Here is a 22,961-nt window from a genome sequence, read left to right as displayed (position 1 = left end):
GTGGTGCCTTGGATTACGAACATAATTCGTTCCAGGACCGTGCTTGTAATCCAAATCACTCTTAAACCAAAGCAAATTTTCCCATAAGAAATTATAGAAATGCAGACAATTGGTTCCACACCCAAAAAATAATGATTTATTATTCTGAATAACATGTAAAACAGATGAAACAAACATATTGTGATATTATAAGTGACTGTACAGTAATGGAGCGGATGGGAAACACAAGGGCGGATAGAGACTGCAGGGAGCAGGAAGGAATGAGCAGGACAGATGTGGGCACATACATGCAGCGCTCTCTGTCCGGGGAGAGAGGGGTTACAGCTATGGAGAGATTACCCCCCCCCCCACAGTCCTGTCCCCTGATGTAAGCCCCAGCCTGAAGTGGATCTGCTATGACTTGGCAGGTGAGGGAGACTTCCTGGGTCAGAGTACAGGGCTGTAGACCCCGCTATTCAGACCATGTCCCTCCTCCACCCGCCCTCCCACCCAATACAGGGAGCTCTTACACCAAAGCAATGCTCCTAAACCAAGTCACAGTTTTGAAAAACTGTGAGCTCTTAAACCAAGTTACTCTTAAACCAAGGTACCACTGTACCTTACCAGATAAGAGGGGCGGCAGCCGCTGGGGGGGGGGGGGGTAATTCGCACCTCTGCCCAGGGGCCCATAATGCTGTTAAGACGGCCCTGGGCAGGTTGCATCTGTAAGTCCTTTAAGGCCTGACATTTGCTATCGCTTGTTCCTGCAAAGGGTTAACAGGAGTGGTTGCTGCTTAGAGAGCCTGACCTTGTGGGGCGGTAATGCACTGGAGGGATAGGTGTCCTTGCCAGGACTGGGAGAGAGGGAGCGGTGTAAAGTGTCTCTGCGGGGGGATCACTAGGGACATGAGCACCAGACTTTAATACTCAGTAAACAGCATGCCAGGGTTTGGCTAAGTCCCGGAGTCTATCCTGTGTGGACCTGGAATCTACCCCCTCTATGAACCTGTCCATGAGGATGTGCAAGGTGTCTTGGTGGCGTACAGCTCTGAAGGCAGCGTGTAGTGCGAGTGCATAGTCTCTGAGGGTCTCACCTGGCTTCTGAGGGGGACGATGGCATCAACACAGGTCTTGTGAGCGGGTGCCCAGGTACGGACTTCCTCGGCTGCGGCAACTTCTATCTGGTCTAGAAGAATCTCCACCTGTTGCTCAGGAGATAAGGAGAGAAATGTTAGGGATCACTGAAGTGCGCCAGTTTTCTTGGGGTACCCCGGTTATATGGCAGGTTAGCCGGGTGTAAGAAGATAGAGGCAGGATGATCTGCCATAGCAGGAGCCGATGAGGATGCAGCACCGGAGGGTGCCGGAGATGCTGGTGGTGGTGGTGGTGGTGCTGGTGCTGGTGGTGGTGCTGGTGCTGCTGGTGGTGCTGGTGCTGGTGGTGGTGGTGCTGGTGGTGCTGGTGCTGGTGGTGCGGAGGCGCCAGCGACTTGCTGGTCCATGCTGTGACCGTGGCAGCTGTGATACCGCAGGGAGCTGCTGAAGAGGGTCTCTGGTGATGACTCTAGAGGAGTCCGGGCTGCATGGGACTTGTAGTGCGCTACTGAGGGGACTTGAAGTCGCAGAGAGGAGTAGAAAGATGGCGACGTTGGAACTTCTGGTGGGGACTCTTGTCGTTTCCGGTTCTGCCGAGAGGTGGCGCTGAAACGTTGGCCGGTTCTTGCTAGGGACCTCCCGCGCTTTGGAGCAGCTTTCCCGCGTTTAGGTGGGTTCATACTGAGGAATTCTTGCAGATAATGTCCATGGAATTCCGCTGTCTTTCCAAGCGCTCGGCCGTGCACCTTTCCGCCGGCTCCATAGACACCATTCTATGGGCCGGCGTATTCCGCTATCCGTCGAAAGAAGTGACATGTCGGTTCTTTCAGTGGATAGCAGAATACAGAAAAACAGAGGATAAGTGTGAGATCAACTGCAAATTAGATGCCTAACGAGGTTAACCTGGAAGAAACTCCTATACCCTAGGAGAAATGTATCCAGACAAAGAAAAAAGGGTCAGCTCCTCAAGAAAGACAATATAGTGGAACAATGGATCAAGTCTTTTGGAGACAGAGAGTGTATAAGGGAAATAGAGTTAGTATTTATTGTGGTATATCAAATGGCCACAAAGACAGACACATTCTGCAGAACGGCTTGACAAACAGCATCAAGACCGCACGTCCTGGGAAGCAGAGCAGAGACTGAAAACATCAAGAGGGGTGAGCGCTGCTACAAGCACCAGTGAGAACAACTGTTACACTCTCACCAACCCACTGATTGGTTTCTCAACATATCAATTACCACAATCAAACATTGTAACTATTGCTCCCCGAGCGGACATCACATGACAACAGCCCGCTGACATCGCCATCTAGGATTTACTGCTGTCTAGTCACTATCTATCAGGGACCCGTAGATTCCCAGCTCCTAAACGCGCTGCGGTCGGACATCTACATCTAAGATTTATTACGTCTGATAACCGGCTGCCGGCTATCTCTAGCTCTAAAACGCGCTGCGGTCGGTCGGACATCTACATCTAAGATTTATTACGTCTGATAACCGGCTGCCGGCTATCTCTAGCTCTAAAACGCGCTGCGGTCGGACATCTACATCTAAGATTTATTACTGTCTGATAACCGGCTGCCGGCTATCTCTAGCTCTAAAACGTGCTGCGGTCGGTCGGACATCTACATCTAAGATTTATTACGTCTGATAACCGGCTGCCGGCTATCTCTAGCTCTAAAACGCGCTGTGGTCGGACATCTACATCTAAGATTTATTACTGTCTGATAACCGGCTGCCGGCTATCTCTAGCTCCTAAACACGCTGCGGTCGGTCGGACATCTACATCTAAGATTTATTACGTCTGATAACCGGCTGCCGGCTATCTCTAGCTCTAAAACGCGCTGCGGTCGGACATCTACATCTATGATTTATTACTGTCTGATAACCGGCTGCCTGCTATCTCTAGCTCCTAAACGCGCTGCGGTCGGTCGGACATCTACATCTATGATTTATTACTGTCTGATAACCGGCTGCCGGCTATCTCTAGCTCTAAAACGCGCTGCGGTCGGACATCTACATCTAAGATTTATTACTGTCTGATAACCGGCTGCCGGCTATCTCTAGCTCTAAAACGCGCTGCGGTCGGTCGGACATCTACATCTAAGATTTATTACGTCTGATAACCGGCTGCCGGCTATCTCTAGCTCTAAAACGCGCTGCGGTCGGTCGGACATCTACATCTAAGATTTATTACTGTCTGATAACCGGCTGCCGGCTATCTCTAGCTCCTAAACGCGCTGTGGTCGGTCGGACATCTACATCTAAGATTTATTACGTCTGATAACCGGCTGCCGGCTATCTCTAGCTCCTAAACACGCTGCTGTCCGACATCTACATCTAAGATTTATTACGTCTGATAACCGGCTGCCGGCTATCTCTAGCTCTAAAACGCGCTGCGGTCGGACATCTACATCTAAGATTTATTACGTCTGATAACCGGCTGCCGGCTATCTCTAGCTCTAAAACGCGCTGCGGTCGGTCGGACATCTACATCTAAGATTTATTACGTCTGATAACCGGCTGCCGGCTATCTCTAGCTCTAAAACGTGCTGCGGTCGGTCGGACATCTACATCTAAGATTTATTACGTCTGATAACCGGCTGCCGGCTATCTCTAGCTCCTAAACGCGCTGTGGTCGGACATCTACATCTAAGATTTATTACGTCTGATAACCGGCTGCCGGCTATCTCTAGCTCCTAAACGCACTGCGGTCGGTCGGACATCTACATCTAAGATTTATTACGTCTGATAACCGGCTGCCGGCTATCTCTAGCTCTAAAACGCGCTGCGGTCGGTCGGACATCTACATCTAAGATTTATTACGTCTGATAACCGGCTGCCGGCTATCTCTAGCTCTAAAACGTGCTGCGGTCGGTCGGACATCTACATCTAAGATTTATTACGTCTGATAACCGGCTGCCGGCTATCTCTAGCTCCTAAACGTGCTGCGGTCGGTCGGACATCTACATCTAAGATTTATTACGTCTGATAACCGGCTGCCGGCTATCTCTAGCTCCTAAACGCGCTGTGGTCGGACATCTACATCTAAGATTTATTACGTCTGATAACCGGCTGCCGGCTATCTCTAGCTCTAAAACGCGCTGCGGTCGGTCGGACATCTACATCTAAGATTTATTACGTCTGATAACCGGCTGCCGGCTATCTCTAGCTCTAAAACGTGCTGCGGTCGGTCGGACATCTACATCTAAGATTTATTACGTCTGATAACCGGCTGCCGGCTATCTCTAGCTCCTAAACGCGCTGCGGTCGGACATCTACATCTAAGATTTATTACGTCTGATAACCGGCTGCCGGCTATCTCTAGCTCCTAAACGCGCTGCGGTCGGACATCTACATCTAAGATTTATTACGTCTGATAACCGGCTGCCGGCTATCTCTAGCTCTAAAACACGCTGCGGTCGGTCGGACATCTACATCTAAGATTTATTACGTCTGATAACCGGCTGCCGGCTATCTCTAGCTCTAAAACGTGCTGCGGTCGGACATCTACATCTAAGATTTATTACGTCTGATAACCGGCTGCCGGCTATCTCTAGCTCCTAAACGCGCTGCGGTCGGTCGGACATCTACATCTAAGATTTATTACGTCTGATAACCGGCTGCCGGCTATCTCTAGCTCTAAAACGCGCTGCGGTCGGTCGGACATCTACATCTAAGATTTATTACGTCTGATAACCGGCTGCCGGCTATCTCTAGCTCTAAAACGTGCTGCGGTCGGACATCTACATCTAAGATTTATTACGTCTGATAACCGGCTGCCGGCTATCTCTAGCTCTAAAACACGCTGCTGTCCGACAATAAGCTGCCTGCTACCGATCAGTTATTTACACAAGAGATCGGCATCTCTGTCTGTATGGATACACAACTATCAATTACAGCCAATTGATTGTGACATTTATACAATTTCATTATATTTCTATTGATCATCATTATATATAATTATATTTTTGATTTTGCATCCTCTAATTTTTCTTTTTTTTTTTTTCTCATTTGATCATTTTTATATTTTTTATTTTTTATTCCCGTTTTTCTTCTTTTTTATTTTTATTTTTGGTATACCATATCCCCTTAATTTTATGATTGAACCCATTTATTATACTATTAATCCCCTTGTGTTTTAATCTCCCGTATGCATGATTTGATTTTATCTATTTGATATACCACAATAAATACTAACTCTATTTCCCTTATACACTCTCTGTCTCCAAAAGACTTGATCCATTGTTCCACTATATTGTCTTTCTTGAGGACCTGACCCTTTTTTCTTTGTCTGGATAGCAGAATACGCCAGCCCATAGAATGGTGTCTATGGAGCCGGCGGAAAGGCGCGCGGCCGTGGGCACAGACACACAGCAGAATTCCGTGGACATTATCCGCGAGAATTCCTCAGGATGAACCCACCCTTTGCATTGGCGTAGTTAGAAATTGAGGGATACAGGACGACTGCTTTTTATTTGAGATGGGACACCAGTTGTGCCTGGTAATTCTGCTGTATGTGGGAGAGGAGGACGCCATCTTGTTACGGCCCTGGCGTGGGGTGTACAGGAGGGCTGCACACTGGTTCCCTTCCTGAGTATACGCAAGGAGAGTTGGGCCTCCATCTTGCCGGTGGCCGGGAGAATTAGTGACCATCTTCTACCTGGTTTATAGTTTGTTGTATTAGTGTTGTATTAGCTTCTTATTACTCTACCTGGTTTATAGTTTGTTGTATTAGTGTTGTATTAGCTTCTTATTACTCTACCTGGTTTATAGTTTGTTGTATTAGTGTGGTGAATTTGTTGCTTAGCCCGGTGTATTAGCATTGCAGATTGTGTTACTGATCAGTGACTTTTATCATCCTCTGGAATCCAGAGCTGGAACCTTCTTCCCTCTCCGCAGGGGGTGACTAGCTACCCATATGCCCCTGCCCTTCTAACTGACACCACAGGAAATGGGGGCAGGGTAGGATAGAGTGTGTGGGGGTCTTTGTCTCAGGGGCAGAGGTAGATGTGGCTGGACATGAGGAGAGTAAGCTGCGGAGCTCTTCTCGCCGTGATGCTGTGTATCTGATATGTGAAGCCTCCATTACATTGGAATAAAGAGCCGAAATCGGAGAAAAGACCAACTGCTCAGTGCCCGTCTGTATTGGTCACAAGTCCCTCTCGTGACATATAGCAGTCATTTATAAGGTGGCCAGACACTTGGCTGCCCCCCCCCCCATCAACACACACAGGTGGATCATCCTACAGCCATTCCTCCTGACCCCCCCCCCCCAAACACACACAGGGGGGATCATCCTACAGCCATTCCTCCTGACCCCCCCCCCCCCCAAACACACACAGGGGGGATCATCCTACAGCCATTCCTCCTGACCCCCCCCCCCCAAACACACACAGGGGGGATCATCCTACAGCCATTCCTCCTGACCCCCCCCCCCCCAAACACACACAGGGGGGATCATCCTACAGCCATTCCTCCAGACCCTCCCCCCAAACACACACAGGGGGGCTCATCCTACAGCCATTCCTCCTGACCCCCCCCCCCCAAACACACACAGGGGGGATCATCCTACAGCCATTCCTCCTGACCCCCCAAACACACACAGGGGGTCTCATCCTACAGCAATTCCTCCTGACCCCCCCCCCCCCAAACACACACAGGGGGGATCATCCTACAGCCATTCCTCCTGACCCCCCAAACACACACAGGGGGGCTCATCCTACAGCCATTCCTCCTGACCCCCCCCCCCAACACGCACAGGGGGTCTTATCCTACAGCCGTTCTTCCACGACCCCCCCACATACACAGGGGGGCTCAGCCTACAGCTTTTCTCTCCCGGCCCCCATACACACAGGGGGCTCAGCCTACAACCGTTCTCTCCCTGCCCCCATAAACACACAGGGGGGCTTATCCTACAGACGTTCCCCTGACTCCCATACACACACAGGGGAGCTCGTTCTACAGCCGCTCTCTCCCTGCCCCCATACACACACAGGGGGGCTCAGCCTACAACCGTTCTTCCAGACTGCCATACACACACAGGGGGGCTCAGCCTACAGTCGTTCCTCCTGGCCCCCTAACACACACAGCGGGGCTCAGCCTACAACCGTTCTTCCAGACCGCCATACACACACAGGGGGGCTCATCCTACAGTCGTTCCTCCTGGCCCCCTAACACACACAGGGAGGCTCAGCCTACAACCGTTCTTCCAGACCGCCATACACACACAGGGGGGCTCATCCTACAGTCGTTCCTCCTGGCCCCCTAACACACACAGGGAGGCTCAGCCTACAACCGTTCTTCCAGACCGCCATACACACACAGGGGGGCTCATCCTACAGTCGTTCCTCCTGGCCCCCTAACACACACAGGGAGGCTCAGCCTACAACCATTCTCTCCCGGCCCCCATAAACACACGAGGGGCTCAGCCTACAGCCGTTCTCCCTTAGCCACCATACACACACAGGGGGACTGATCCTACAGCTGTTCCTCCTGAACCCCCCCCAAACACACACACAGGGGGTCTCAGCCTACAGCCGTTCTCCCCCGGCCCCCATACACACATTGGGGGTCTCAGCCTACAGCCGTTCTCCCCCGGCCCCCATACACACATTGGGGGTCTCAGCCTACAGCCGTTTTTCCCATGGTTTCCATACACACACAGGGGGGCTCAGTCTACAGCCGTTCCACCTGACCCCCATACACACACAGGGGAACTCCTTTCCCTTCCCGTCTCTACGATCCTTTAACCCTATGTGTCTCCGCAGGTCTCAGGAAGCTGGAGGCCTTCTTTGGACTCCTGATCACTATAATGGCGGTGACGTTTGGCTATGAGGTGAGGATGGTGATGGTAGTGCGGCCCCCTCCTCCCTGGTGGAGGCCTGTGTGTGACATTGCTCTCTGTGTCCTTCAGTATGTGGTGGTGCATCCGGACCAGCGGGAGGTCATAAAGGGCATGTTCTTCCCGTACTGTTCTGGCTGCGGATCTGCGGAGTTACTCCAGGCTGTGGGCATCATCGGAGCCATCATCATGCCGCACAACATCTACCTGCACTCCTCTCTGGTCAAGGTAGGTGGCTACCAGGATGTCATAGAAAAGTATCTAAGTGTTAGCAACTTACCTGCTTCATCATCGCTCTCCTCGGCTCAGGGGGTGCGGACAAGACGCCGCTGATGGTCAGATGCACTGGGTAGTCTGTACACTGCCCTATATCTCTGCCCAGGTGGTCTCCGCTGTCTTCTCGGCTGCACGGTAACCTTGGTTCCCTCCCAGTGTGTATGTGTGGTTGGAGATCAGGGGCTGGGCCAATCCTGTGCTTCACCAGACCCCTGGCTCCTCATATACCCCCCTCACCCCTGGCTCCTCATATACCCCCCCTCACCCCTGGCTCCTCATATACCCCCCTCACCCCTGGCTCCTCATATACCCCCCCTCACCCCTGGCTCCTCATATCCCCCCCTCACATACCGCCCTCACCCCTCATATACCCCCCTCACCCCTCATATACCCCCCTCACCCCTCATATACCCCCCTCACCCCTCATATACCCCCCTCACCCCTGGCTCCTCATATCCCCCCCTCACCCCTGTCTCCTCATATACCCCCTCACCCCTGGCTCCTCATATACCCCCCTCACCCCTGGCTCCTCATATACCCCCCTCACCCCTGGCTCCTCATATACCCCCCTCACCCCTGGCTCCTCATATACCCCCCCTCACCCCTGGCTCCTCATATACCCCCCTCACCCCTGGCTCCTCATATACCCCCTCACCCCTGGCTCCTCATATCCCCCCCTCACATACCGCCCTCACCCCTCATATACCCCCCTCACCCCTCATATACCCCCCTCACCCCTCATATACCCCCCTCACCCCTGGCTCCTCATATACCCCCCCTCACATACCCCCCTCACCCCTCATATACCCCCCTCACCCCTGGCTCCTCATATCCCCCCCTCACCCCTGGCTCCTCATATACCCCCCTCACCCCTGGCTCCTCATATACCCCCCTCACATACCCCCCTCACCCCTGGCTCCTCATACCCCCCCTCACCCCTCATATACCCCCCTCACCCTTCATATACCCCCCTCACCCCTGGCTCCTCATATACCCCCCTCACCCCTGGCTCCTCATACCCCCCCTCACCCCTCATATACCCCCCTCACCCCTCATATACCCCCCTCACCCCTGGCTCCTCATATACCCCCCCTCACATACCCCCCTCACCCCTCATATACCCCCCTCACCCCTGGCTCCTCATATACCCCCCTCACCCCTGGCTCCTCATATACCCCCCTCACCCCTGGCTCCTCATATACCCCCCTCACCCCTGGCTCCTCATATACCCCCCCTCACCCCTGGCTCCTCATATACCCCCCTCACCCCTGGCTCCTCATATACCCCCCCTCACCCCTGGCTCCTCATATCCCCCCCTCACATACCGCCCTCACCCCTCATATACCCCCCTCACCCCTCATATACCCCCCTCACCCCTCATATACCCCCCTCACCCCTCATATACCCCCCTCACCCCTGGCTCCTCATATCCCCCCCTCACCCCTGTCTCCTCATATACCCCCCTCACCCCTGGCTCCTCATATACCCCCCTCACCCCTGGCTCCTCATATACCCCCCTCACCCCTGGCTCCTCATATACCCCCCTCACCCCTGGCTCCTCATATACCCCCCCTCACCCCTGGCTCCTCATATACCCCCCTCACCCCTGGCTCCTCATATACCCCCTCACCCCTGGCTCCTCATATCCCCCCCTCACATACCGCCCTCACCCCTCATATACCCCCCTCACCCCTCATATACCCCCCTCACCCCTCATATACCCCCCTCACCCCTGGCTCCTCATATACCCCCCCTCACATACCCCCCTCACCCCTCATATACCCCCCTCACCCCTGGCTCCTCATATCCCCCCCTCACCCCTGGCTCCTCATATACCCCCCTCACCCCTGGCTCCTCATATACCCCCCTCACATACCCCCCTCACCCCTGGCTCCTCATACCCCCCCTCACCCCTCATATACCCCCCTCACCCCTCATATACCCCCCTCACCCCTGGCTCCTCATATACCCCCCTCACCCCTGGCTCCTCATACCCCCCCTCACCCCTCATATACCCCCCTCACCCCTCATATACCCCCCTCACCCCTGGCTCCTCATATACCCCCCCTCACATACCCCCCTCACCCCTCATATACCCCCCTCACCCCTGGCTCCTCATATACCCCCTCACCCCTGGCTCCTCATATCCCCCCCTCACATACCGCCCTCACCCCTCATATACCCCCCTCACCCCTCATATACCCCCCTCACCCCTCATATACCCCCCTCACCCCTGGCTCCTCATATACCCCCCCTCACATACCCCCCTCACCCCTCATATACCCCCTCACCCCTGGCTCCTCATATCCCCCCCTCACATACCGCCCTCACCCCTCATATACCCCCCTCACCCCTCATATACCCCCCTCACCCCTCATATACCCCCCTCACCCCTGGCTCCTCATATACCCCCCCTCACATACCCCCCTCACCCCTCATATACCCCCCTCACCCCTGGCTCCTCATATCCCCCCCTCACCCCTGGCTCCTCATATCCCCCCCTCACCCCTGGCTCCTCATATACCCCCCTCACCCCTGGCTCCTCATATACCCCCCTCACATACCCCCCTCACCCCTGGCTCCTCATACCCCCCCTCACCCCTCATATACCCCCCTCACCCTTCATATACCCCCCTCACCCCTGGCTCCTCATATACCCCCCTCACCCCTGGCTCCTCATATACCCCCCTCACCCCTGGCTCCTCATACCCCCCCTCACCCCTCATATACCCCCCTCACCCCTCATATACCCCCCTCACCCCTGGCTCCTCATATACCCCCCCTCACATACCCCCCTCACCCCTCATATACCCCCCTCACCCCTGGCTCCTCATATACCCCCTCACCCCTGGCTCCTCATATACCCCCTCACCCCTGGCTCCTCATATACCCCCCTCACCCCTGGCTCCTCATATACCCCCTCACCCCTGGTCCCCCATATACCCCCCTCACCCCTGGCTCCCCATATCCCCCCCTCACCCCTGGTCCCCCATATACCCCCTCACCCCTGGTCCCCCATATCCCCCCTCACCCCTGGTCCCCCATATCCCCCCCCTCACCCCTGGCTCCCCATATACCCCCCTCACCCCTGGCTCCCCATATCCCCCCCTCACCCCTGGTCCCCCATATACCCCCCTCACACCTGCTCCCCCATATACCCCCCTCACCCCTGTCTCCTCATATACCCCCTCACCCCTGGCTCCCCATATACCCCCCTCACCCCTGGTCCCCCATATACCCCCCTCACCCCTGTCTCCTCATATACCCCCTCACCCCTGGCTCCTCATATACCCCCCTCACCCCTGGCTCCTCATATACCCCCTCACCCCTGTCTCCTCATATACCCCCTCACCCCTGGCTCCTCATATACCCCCCTCACCCCTGGCTCCTCATATACCCCCTCACCCCTGGCTCCCCATATACCCCCCTCACCCCTGGCTCCCCATATACCCCCCTCACCCCCTGGCTCCCCATATACCCCCCTCACCCCTGGCTCCTATTAACCCCTCTGTATCTGCAGGAGTTGCTGGTTATGTTGGTGTATTTACAGTCTTTGCTCCCTTTTTTGTGATTGTCTCCGGCTTCTGGCTTGTTCCTGCACCTTCCTGCTCATCCTGATCTCCTGCTTGTCTTCTGACCTCGCCTTGGCTTTGTGACTCGGTACCTCTGCTAGCTGACAGTGAATGACTCGGTACCTCTGCTAGCTGACAGTGAATGACTCGGTACCTCTGCTAGCTGACAGTGAATGACTCGGTACCTCTGCTAGCTGACAGTGTATGACTCGGTACCTCTGCTAGCTGACAGTGTATGACTCGGTACCTCTGCTAGCTGACAGTGTATGACTCTGTACCTCTGCTAGCTGACAGTGAATGACTCGGTATCTCTGCTAGCTGACAGTGTATGACTCGGTACCTCTGCTAGCTGACAGTGTATCTGTGGTGCGCAGTGGTTGACCGGTCACTTGCCAGATGGTGCTGTGTGACACCACTACAGTGGTGGTTGGTCGGTATACAGCTTAGCCAGGTGTTAGATGTTGTTGTGACGCCAGTGCCAGGTGGGCACACAGGTATTGGGGCACACCTGCTTTTAGTTTATGGAGGTTGGCTATACCCTTTCCCCTGTGGTCGGTGACCTGCCGGGCTGTGAGGGGGTCCCTTGGGTCTTTATCACGGTGGTCCGGAGTGGAGTTATGACCCACTCGGACTATTGGTACCGCCACCCACAGAAAGGGGAGATGACCCAAGGAAGGTGGGTGTACTGTGTAGGTGCCGGAACAATAACCACCTCCCGTTACCATAAATAAATCTTCTTTACTGACGGAACACTTAGTCCCCCAGCTGGTAATAGACATCTGACTGGACAAAATGTGTGCTGAGAGCTTCCGAGGTAGGTAGACTAATGGTGCAGAGGTAGACTAATGGTGCAGAGGTAGACTAATGGTGCTGAGGTAGACTAATGGTGCAGAGGTAGACTAATGGTGCAGAGGTAGACTAATGGTGCAGAGGTAGACTAATGGTGCTGAGGTAGACTAATGGTGCAGAGGTAGACTAATGGTGCAGAGGTAGACTAATGGTGCTGAGGTAGACTAATGGTGCAGAGGTAGACTAATGGTGCAGAGGTAGACTAATGGTGCAGAGGTAGACTAATGGTGCAGAGGTAGACTAATGGTGCAGAGGTAGACTAATGGTGCAGAGGTAGACTAATGGTGCTGAGGTAGACTAATGGTGCAGAGGTAGACTAATGATGCTGAGGTAGACTAATGGTGCAGAGGTAGACTAATGGTGCAGAGGTAGACTAATGGTGCAGAGGTAGACTAATGGTGCAGAGGTAGACTAATGGTGCAGAGGTAGACTAATGGTGCTGAGGTAGACTAATGGTGCAGAGGTAGACTAATGGTGCTGAGGTAGACTAATGGTGCTGAGGTAGACTAATGGTGCAGAGGTAGACTAATGGTGCAGAGGTAGACTAATGGTGCTGAGGTAGACTAATGGTGCAGAGGTAGACTAATGGTGCTGAGGTAGACTAATGGTGCAGAGGTAGACTAATGGTGCTGAGGTAGACTAATGGTGCAGAGGTAGACTAATGGTGCTGAGGTAGACTAATGGTGCAGAGGTAGACTAATGGTGCAGAGGTAGACTAATGGTGCTGAGGTAGACTAATGGTGCAGAGGTAGACTAATGGTGCTGAGGTAGACTAATGGTGCAGAGGTAGACTAATGGTGCTGAGGTAGACTAATGGTGCAGAGGTAGTCTAATGGTGCAGAGGTAGACTAATGGTGCAGAGGTAGACTAATGGTGCTGAGGTAGACTAATGGTGCTGAGGTAGACTAATGGTGCAGAGGTAGACTAATGGTGCTGAGGTAGACTAATGGTGCTGAGGTAGACTAATGGTGCTGAGGTAGACTAATGGTGCTGAGGTAGACTAATGGTGCTGAGGTAGAATAATGGTGCAGAGGTAGACTAATGGTGCAGAGGTAGACTAATGGTGCAGAGGTAGACTAATGGTGCAGAGGTAGACTAATGGTGCTGAGGTAGACTAATGGTGCTGAGGTAGACTAATGGTGCAGAGGTAGACTAATGGTGCAGAGGTAGACTAATGGTGCAGAGGTAGACTAATGGTGCTGAGGTAGACTAATGGTGCTGAGGTAGACTAATGGTGCTGAGGTAGACTAATGGTGCTGAGGTAGACTAATGGTGCAGAGGTAGACTAATGGTGCAGAGGTAGACTAATGGTGCAGAGGTAGTCTAATGGTGCTGAGGTAGACTAATGGTGCTGAGGTAGACTAATGGTGCTGAGGTAGACTAATGGTGCAGAGGTAGACTAATGGTGCAGAGGTAGACTAATGGTGCAGAGGTAGACTAATGGTGCTGAGGTAGACTAATGGTGCTGAGGTAGACTAATGGTGCTGAGGTAGACTAATGGTGCAGAGGTAGTCTAATGGTGCAGAGGTAGACTAATGGTGCTGAGGTAGAATAATGGTGCAGAGGTAGACTAATGGTGCAGAGGTAGACTAATGGTGCAGAGGTAGACTAATGGTGCAGAGGTAGACTAATGGTGCTGAGGTAGACTAATGGTGCTGAGGTAGACTAATGGTGCTGAGGTAGACTAATGGTGCTGAGGTAGACTAATGGTGCAGAGGTAGACTAATGGTGCTGAGGTAGACTAATGGTGCAGAGGTAGACTAATGGTGCTGAGGTAGACTAATGGTGCTGAGGTAGACTAATGGTGCTGAGGTAGACTAATGGTGCTGAGGTAGTCTAATGGTGCAGAGGTAGACTAATGGTGCAGAGGTAGACTAATGGTGCAGAGGTAGTCTAATGGTGCAGAGGTAGTCTAATGGTGCAGAGGTAGACTAATGGTGCAGAGGTAGACTAATGGTGCTGAGGTAGACTAATGGTACAGAGGTAGACTAATGGTGCTGAGGTAGACTAATGGTGCAGAGGTAGACTAATGGTGCTGAGGTAGACTAATGGTGCAGAGGTAGACTAATGGTGCTGAGGTAGACTAATGGTGCTGAGGTAGACTAATGGTGCAGAGGTAGACTAATGGTGCAGAGGTAGTCTAATGGTGCAGAGGTAGACTAATGGTGCAGAGGTAGACTAATGGTGCAGAGTTAGACTAATGGTGCTGAGAAGTAGAGCGAGTTCAGAAGGTTGTGAGAGTTCAGAGTAGTGGAGAGGAGTTTGTCTCGAGAATCCTAACCCTGGGTAGAAATGTGCTCTGCTGGAACTTTAGAAGAAGAAGAAGAAAAAAAAGGAGAATACTTGAGAGTAGAAGAATACTTGTGCCCGTGTTTCAACCTCTGTCGTGATGCCACCTATTGCCCTGCAGTGTCAGGTGACCCGTCCTAGATGACACAAGCCCCAGACCTTCTTACCTGAGCAAGGTGGCCAAAATTACCTAGTTACACCTGCGCTGCAAGATAGAGTACATAGACTTCTAGCAACTTTGCTCTATCCAGATCAGTGCCTCTAGCTGTAAGATACTGTCCTGCACCTTTATAGATGTTCAACAGCGTGGGTTGGGGGTGATCTCTGACTTGTCCTTTCTTGAGTGTTTTAACACTGCATAGTTAGAAGAAGTGTTGCTTTTAAGGAAAGAGTTTCTGCATCTCCCATGTGTTTCCGTCCACTACCAAACTCCAGACTAGGCTAGACTAGACTACACTGGACTTGGTGGGGGAACTGGCAGAGCCAGGGCTAAGTTGGACTGTAGCAGGGACTGTCTTGTCTTGCTTTCTCTCTCTACCAAGACTTAGATAAGGCTGAATAAGTATGGGTGTGCACTTCCTCTCCCCATGTGACAACTTCCTACAGGGTATGTTATAACTCCTGTGAGTGGTGGAGAAGAAAGTGCAGAGAAAAAAAAGGAGAATAGAGATAGGTGGAGGAAAAAAAGAGCTCTTATTGGTGCACAGATCACAAATAAACAATAACCCCTTGCTCACTACAGCTGTGCAATATTCAAGTACAGAGATACATACTTGTGACATCTAGTGGCAAAACGTAGGCATAGCTTCATTACCACTTTACTTGGAACACAGGCTTTTGCGAGGGGTGTACAGACTAGCAGCACCCGTGGTGGGACACCACATATGACTCGTTACCTCTGCTAGCTGACAGTGAATGACTTGGTACCTCTGCTACCTGACAGTGTATGACTCGGTACCTCTGCTACCTGGCAGTGTATGACTCGGTACCTCTGCTACCTGGCAGTGTATGACTGGGTACTTCTGCTAGCTGACAGTGTATGACTTGGTACCTCTGCTACCTGACAGTTTATGACTCGGTACCTCTGCTACCTGGCAGTGTATGACCCAGATTGCTGACATTTCATTATTGTGTTTGTGTGTCTCGTGTGTTTCACATACTCAGTGTTGGGACTGTTTCCAAGTTACCCACTGTCAGCTAGGACAGTAAGTAGGCAGGGACACTGGATGGGGTTAGTTCAGGGCTCACCTGTCTGTGTCTCTGCTCTTGTACCTGTGTGGTGTCCCACCACGGGTGTTACTTGTCTTTACACCCCTTGCAAAAGCCTGTACTTCAGGTAGTAGTGGTGATGAAGTAGTACCTAAGTTTTACCACTAGATGTCACGAGTATGTATATTGTATACCTAAGTATTGCACAGCTGTAGGTAACTAAAGGGTTTTTGTTTCTGTGATTTGTGCACCAATGAGTTATTTCTCTTCTCTACCTATCTCCTTTCTCCTCTTGCACTTCTCACCCACTCACAGCACATATTACATATGCTGTAGGAGGTTGTCACATAAAGAGAGGAAGTGTAGCCACTTAATGAGTCTAACTATGGTTTCTGTAGAGCAAGGACCCTCAACTGGCGGACCGCGGAGGCCAGCTGTCCAGACCCCTGCTGCAGCTCAGTATACCTGTACTCATAGTTACAGTGCGGCAGCACTGACAGAGAGGGAGTCAATGGCTCCCTCCCTCCCTGTCAGTCACTCTTGTGGCCGCAGCGGTCATAAGAGGCCGCTCTGTCATGTCTCTGGTTTCAGCGCTCGAGTGATGTCACTGGAGGTCCGGCGCCAGGACAAGGAGAGAGCGGCTTCTTGTGACCACTGCAGTGCGGCCAAAAGAGGGGAAGAGAAGAGGAGACGCCCGGACCCAGGTGAGTATGAGTATTTGTTTTTTTTATGTTATATGCTATATGGGAGGGGTAGCACAGGGGGGCTACATACTACTGGGGGAGCACAAAGCGGGGGTCTATATACTACTGGGGGAGCACACAGGGGGGCTATATACTACTGGGGAGCACAAAGCAGGGGTCTATATACTACTGGGGGAGCGCACAGGTGGGCTATAGGTGCATAACAGTATCCTAAAGAAAGAGCAACTGATCCGGATAGAGCAAAGTTGCTAGAAGCCTACATACTCTATTTCTCAGCAAGGGTGTAACCAGAAAATTCTGACCACTCTGCTCATTCCAGGTAACAAGGTCTAAGGCTTGTGTCACCCTCTAGGATGGGTCACCCGACACTGGTGGGCAATAGGTGGGGCAAAGACCAAGGAGTCAAAACACGGGCACAAGTATTCTCTCTACTATCAAGTATTCTACTTATTCTACTTGTAAAGTTCCGGCAGAGCAAAGTACTACAATAGGTTGGGACTCTCTCAAAATCCTCCTCTCTACTTCTCTGAATTTATTCTACTCCTCCACACACAACTCAGCCAGCACGGCTGCATTACTCTGTAAGTTCTCAGCAGTCAAGTCCAAAGTGTGTTATCAAGTCAGAAGTCCACTGTGTACGACTGTACCAAGTCTCCCTGCAGTAAAGAAGAGTTTATTTATTGTAATGGGACTCTGTGATTCTTATCCCAGCACCTACACAGCCAGTGCACTTTCCTTGGGTCATCTCCCCTTTCTGTAGGTGGCAGTACCAATAGTCCGGGCGAGTCATAGCTCCACTCTGGACCATCGTGATAAGTACCCAAGGGACCCCCAAACAGCCCGGCAGGTCACCGACCACAGGGGAACAAGGTATAGCCGGCCACTCTAAAATAAAAGCACACAGCACCATCTAGCAAGTGACCGGTGGCACCTCCCAGTAGTGCACCACACCTGACCGGTCGTTACACTAAGCCTCTCAGATACCAATCATGTATCTCAGCTCTGTGACTGTATCTGATGTTCTTCTCCCTCAGTCCAGGGACATAGACCGCAGGAAGAAGCAGGAGGTGAGTGAAGCCAACATGTACTTCCTCATCGAGTCCACCATCGCCCTCCTCGTCTCCTTCATTATCAACCTTTTCGTCATGGCCGTGTTCGCCGAGGCGTTCTACCAGAAGACAAACCTGGACGCGGTGAGCAGTGCATGTCCTCCATGATGGCTCCCCCCCTCCATGGTGCTGATCCATGATGGCTCCCCCCCTCCATGGTGCTGATCCATGATGGCCCCCCCTCCATGGTGCTGATCCATGATGGCCCCCCCTCCATGGTGCTGATCCATGATGGCCCCCCCTCCATGGTGCTGATCCATGATGGCCCCCCCTCCATGGTGCTGATCCATGATGGCCCCCCCTCCATGGTGCTGCTCCATGATGGCCCCCCCTCCATGGTGCTGATCCATGATGGCCCCCCCTCCATGGTGCTGATCCATGATGGCCCCCCCTCCATGGTGCTGATCCATGATGGCTCCCCCCCTCCATGGTGCTGATCCATGATGGCCCCCCCTCCATGGTGCTGATCCATGATGGCCCCCCCTCCATGGTGCTGATCCATGATGGCTCCCCCCCTCCATGGTGCTGATCCATGATGGCTCCCCCCCTCCATGGTGCTGATCCATGATGGCTCCCCTCCATGGTGCTGATCCATGATGGCTCCCCCCCTCCATGGTGCTGATCCATGATGGCCCCCCCTCCATGGTGCTGATCCATGATGGCCCCCCCTCCATGGTGCTGATCCATGATGGCCCCCCCTCCATGGTGCTGATCCATGATGGCTCCCCCCCTCCATGGTGCTGATCCATGATGGCCCCCCCTCCATGGTGCTGATCCATGATGGCCCCCCCTCCATGGTGCTGATCCATGATGGCCCCCCCTCCATGGTGCTGATCCATGATGGCCCCCCCTCCATGGTGCTGATCCATGATGGCCCCCCCTCCATGGTGCTGATCCATGATGGCCCCCCCTCCATGGTGGTGATCCATGATGGCCCCCCCCTCCATGGTGCTGATCCATGATGGCCCCCCCTCCATGGTGCTGATCCATGATGGCCCCCCCTCCATGGTGCTGATCCATGATGGCCCCCCCTCCATGGTGCTGATCCATGATGGCCCCCCTCCATGGTGCTGATCCATGATGGCCCCCCTCCATGGTGCTGATCCATGATGGCCCCCCTCCATGGTGCTGATCCATGATGGCCCCCCTCCATGGTGCTGATCCATGATGGCCCCCCCTCCATGGTGCTGATCCATGATGGCCCCCCCTCCATGGTGCTGATCCATGATGGCCCCCCCTCCATGGTGCTGATCCATGATGGCCCCCCCTCCATGGTGCTTATCCATGATGCCCCCCCTCCATGGTGCTGATCCATGATGGCCCCCCCTCCATGGTGCTGATCCATGATGGCTCCCCCCCTCCATGGTGCTGATCCATGATGGCCCCCCTCCATGGTGCTGATCCATGATGGCCCCCCTCCATGGTGCTGATCCATGATGGCCCCCCCTTCATGGTGCTGATCCATGATGGCCCCCCCTCCATGGTGCTGATCCATGATGGCCCCCCTCCATGGTGCTGATCCATGATGGCCCCCCCTTCATGGTGCTGATCCATGATGGCCCCCCTCCATGGTGCTGATCCATGATGGCCCCCCCTCCATGGTGCTGATCCATGATGGCCCCCCCCCATGGTGCTGATCCATGATGCCCCCCCTCCATGGTGCTGATCCATGATGGCCCCCCCCCCATGGTGCTGATCCATGATGGCCCCCCCTCCATGGTGCTGATCCATGATGGCCCCCCCCCATGGTGCTGATCCATGATGGCCCCCCCTCCATGGTGCTGATCCATGATGCCCCCCCTCCATGGTGCTGATCCATGATGGCCGCCCCTCCATGGTGCTGATCCATGATGGCCGCCCCTCCATGGTGCTGATCCATGATGGCCCCCCCTCCACGCCGCTGATCCCTGATGTGCCCCCCCCCCACGGGGCTGATCCCTGATGGCCCCTTGCACAGCGCTGATCCCTGATGGCCCCTGCACAGTGCTGATCTCTGATGGCCCCCTGCACAGCGCTGATCTCTGATGGCCCCCTGCACAGCGCTGATCCCTAATGGCCCCCTGCACAGCGCTGATCCCTGATGGCCCCCTGCACAGCGCTGATCCCTGATGGCCCCCTGCACAGCGCTGATCCCTGATGGCCCCCTGCATAGCGCTGATCCCTTACCCCCCCCCCCCCCACACACACACAGCGCTGATCCCTGATAGCCCCCTGCACAGCGCTGATCCCTGATGGCCCCCCTCCATGGTGCTGATCCATGATGGCTCCCCCCCCCCCCCTCCATGGCGCTGATCCCTGATGGCCCCCCCCTCCATGGTGCTGATCCTTGATGGCCCCCCCTCCATGGCGCTGATCCCTGATGTGACACCTACCCCCGGCGCTGATCCCTGATGGCTCCCCACAGCGCATGTCCTCCACTCCATGATGTGCCCCCCACGGCACTGATCCCTGATGGGCCCTGCACAGCGCTTTAGCTGTGATGAGTTTCCCATGGTGCTGAGCTGTGAGTGTGTTGTGCACCCCTCACCTGTGTTGTGGCCCCTCTCTGCACCCCTCACCTGTGTTGTGGCCCCTCTCTGCACCCCTCACCTGTGTTGTGGCCCCTCTCTGCACCCCTCACCTGTGTTGTGGCCCCTCTCTGCACCCCTCACCTGTGTTGTGGCCCCTCTCTGCACCCCTCACCTGTGTTGTGGCCCCTCTCACCTGTGTTGTGGCCCCTCTCACCTGTGTTGTGGCCCCTCTCACCTGTGTTGTGGCCCCTCTCACCTGTGTTGTGTACCCCTCACCTGTGTTGTGGCCCCTCTCTGCACCCTTCACCTGTGTTGTGGCCCCTCTCACCTGTGTTGTGGCCCCTCTCTGCACCCTTCACCTGTGTTGTGGCCCCTCTCTGCACCCTTCACCTGTGTTGTGGCCCCTCTCACCTGTGTTGTGTACCCCTCACCTGTGTTGTGGCCCCTCTCTGCACCCTTCACCTGTGTTGTGGCCCCTCTCACCTGTGTTGTGTACCCCTCACCTGTGTTGTGGCCCCTCTCTGCACCCTTCACCTGTGTTGTGGCCCCTCTCTGCACCCTTCACCTGTGTTGTGGCCCCTCTCTGCACCCTTCACCTGTGTTGTGGCCCCTCTCTGCACCCTTCACCTGTGTTGTGGCCCCTCTCTGCACCCTTCACCTGTGTTGTGGCCCCTCTCACCTGTGCTGTGGCCCCTCTCCTGTGTTGTGCACCCCTCACCTGTGTTGTGGCCCCTCTCACCTGTGCTGTGGCCCCTCTCCTGTGTTGTGGCCCCTCTCTGCCCCCTCACCTGTCTTGTGGCCCCTCTCTGCCCCCCTCACCTGTCTTGTGGCCCCTCTTTGCCCCCTCACCTGTGTTGTGGCCCCTATCTGCCCCTCACCTGTCTTGTGGTCCCTCTCTGCCCCCCTCACCTGTGCTGTGGCCCCTCTCTGCCCCCTCACCTGTGCTGTGGCCCCTCTCTGCCCTCTCACCTGTGCTGTGGCCCCTCTCTGCCCCCTCACCTGTGTTGTGGCCCCTCTTTGCCCCCTCACCTGTGTTGTGGCCCCTCTCTGCCCCCTCACCTGTGTTGTGGCCCCTCTCTGCCCCCCTCACCTGTGTTGTGGCCCCTCTCTGCCCCCTCACCTGTCTTGTGGCCCCTCTTTGCCCCCTCACCTTTGTTGTGGCCCCTCTCTGCCCCCTCACCTGTGTTGTGGCCCCTCTCTGCCCCCTCACCTGTGTTGTGGCCCCTCTCTGCACCCCTCACCTGTGTTGTGGCCCCTCTCTGCCCCCCTCACCTGTGTTGTGGCCCCTCTCTGCCCCCTCACCTGTGCTGTGGCCCCTCTCTGCACCCCTCACCTGTGTTGTGGCCCCTCTCTGCACCCCTCACCTGTGTTGTGGCCCCTCTCTGCACCCCTCACCTGTGTTGTGGCCCCTCTCTGCCCCCTCACCTGTGTTGTGGCCCCTCTCTGCCCCCTCACCTGTGCTGTGGCCCCTCTCTGCACCCCTCACCTGTGTTGTGGCCCCTCTCTGCACCCCTCACCTGTGTTGTGGCCCCTCTCTGCCCTCTCACCTCTGTTGTGGCCCCTCTCTGCCCCCTCACCTGTGTTGTGGCCCCTCTCTGCCCCCTCACCTGTGCTGTGGCCCCTCTCTGCCCCCTCACCTGTGCTGTGGCCCCTCTCTGCCCCCTCACCTGTGTTGTGGCCCCTCTGAGCCCCCTCACCTGTGTTGTGGCCCCTCTTTGCCCCCTCACCTGTCTTGTGGCCCCTCTTTGCCCCCTCACCTGTGTTGTGGCCCCTCTCTGCCCCCTCACCTGTCTTGTGGCCCCTCTCTGCCCCCTCACCTGTCTTGTGGCCCCTCTCTGCCCCCTCACCTGTCTTGTGGCCCCTCTCTGCCCCCTCACCTGTCTTGTGGCCCCTCTCTGCCCCCTCACCTGTGTTGTGGCCCCTCTCTGCCCCCTCACCTGTCTTGTGGCCCCTCTCTGCCCCCTCACCTGTCTTGTGGCCCCTCTCTGCCCCCTCACCTGTGTTGTGGCCCCTCTCTGCCCCCTCACCTGTCTTGTGGCCCCTCTCTGCCCCCTCACCTGTCTTGTGGCCCCTCTCTGCCCCCTCACCTGTCTTGTGGCCCCTCTCTGCCCCCTCACCTGTGTTGTGGCCCCTCTCTGCCCCCTCACCTGTGTTGTGGCCCCTCTCTGCCCCCTCACCTGTGCTGTGGCCCCTCTCTGCCCCCTCACCTGTCTTGTGGCCCCTCTCTGCCCCCTCACCTGTGTTGTGGCCCCTCTCTGCCCCCTCACCTGTGTTGTGGCCCCTCTCTGCCCCCTCACCTGTCTTGTGGCCCCTCTGAGCCCCCGGCCCCGGGTTCGTCTCCATGACTGATCTTTTCTTCTGTTTTCCAGTATAATGTCTGTCTGAACAGCAGCAGCCCCCACGCCGGCGTCTTCCCCCCGACTAATGACTCCTTGTCTGTGGACATCTTCACCGGGGTAAGTGACACCTCCCCACAGAGCGGTCACATGACACAGGACAGGTATGAGGCCCCGCGGTCAGGTT

At 54.9% G+C, this 22,961-nt stretch overlaps 1 protein-coding gene across 1 annotated transcript in view; it reads left to right on the top strand.

Moving 5' to 3' along the window:
- SLC11A1 (solute carrier family 11 member 1) overlaps window positions 1-22,961 on the top strand; it is a 161,746-nt gene that overhangs the window by 103,859 nt on the left and 34,926 nt on the right. The window contains exons 7-10 of the mRNA XM_069984794.1: window positions 7,847-7,914; window positions 7,993-8,148; window positions 17,854-18,012; window positions 22,808-22,894. Coding sequence (XP_069840895.1) covers window positions 7,847-7,914; window positions 7,993-8,148; window positions 17,854-18,012; window positions 22,808-22,894 — 470 coding nt within the window. The remainder of the gene's footprint in view (window positions 1-7,846; window positions 7,915-7,992; window positions 8,149-17,853; window positions 18,013-22,807; window positions 22,895-22,961) is intronic.

Source organism: Dendropsophus ebraccatus, chromosome 9 (genome assembly GCF_027789765.1).
Source record: "Dendropsophus ebraccatus isolate aDenEbr1 chromosome 9, aDenEbr1.pat, whole genome shotgun sequence".
Lineage (NCBI taxonomy): Eukaryota > Metazoa > Chordata > Amphibia > Anura > Hylidae > Dendropsophus > Dendropsophus ebraccatus.
The sequence above is the reverse complement of the archived record's forward strand: the minus strand, read 5'-3'. Positions and strand labels throughout refer to the sequence as shown.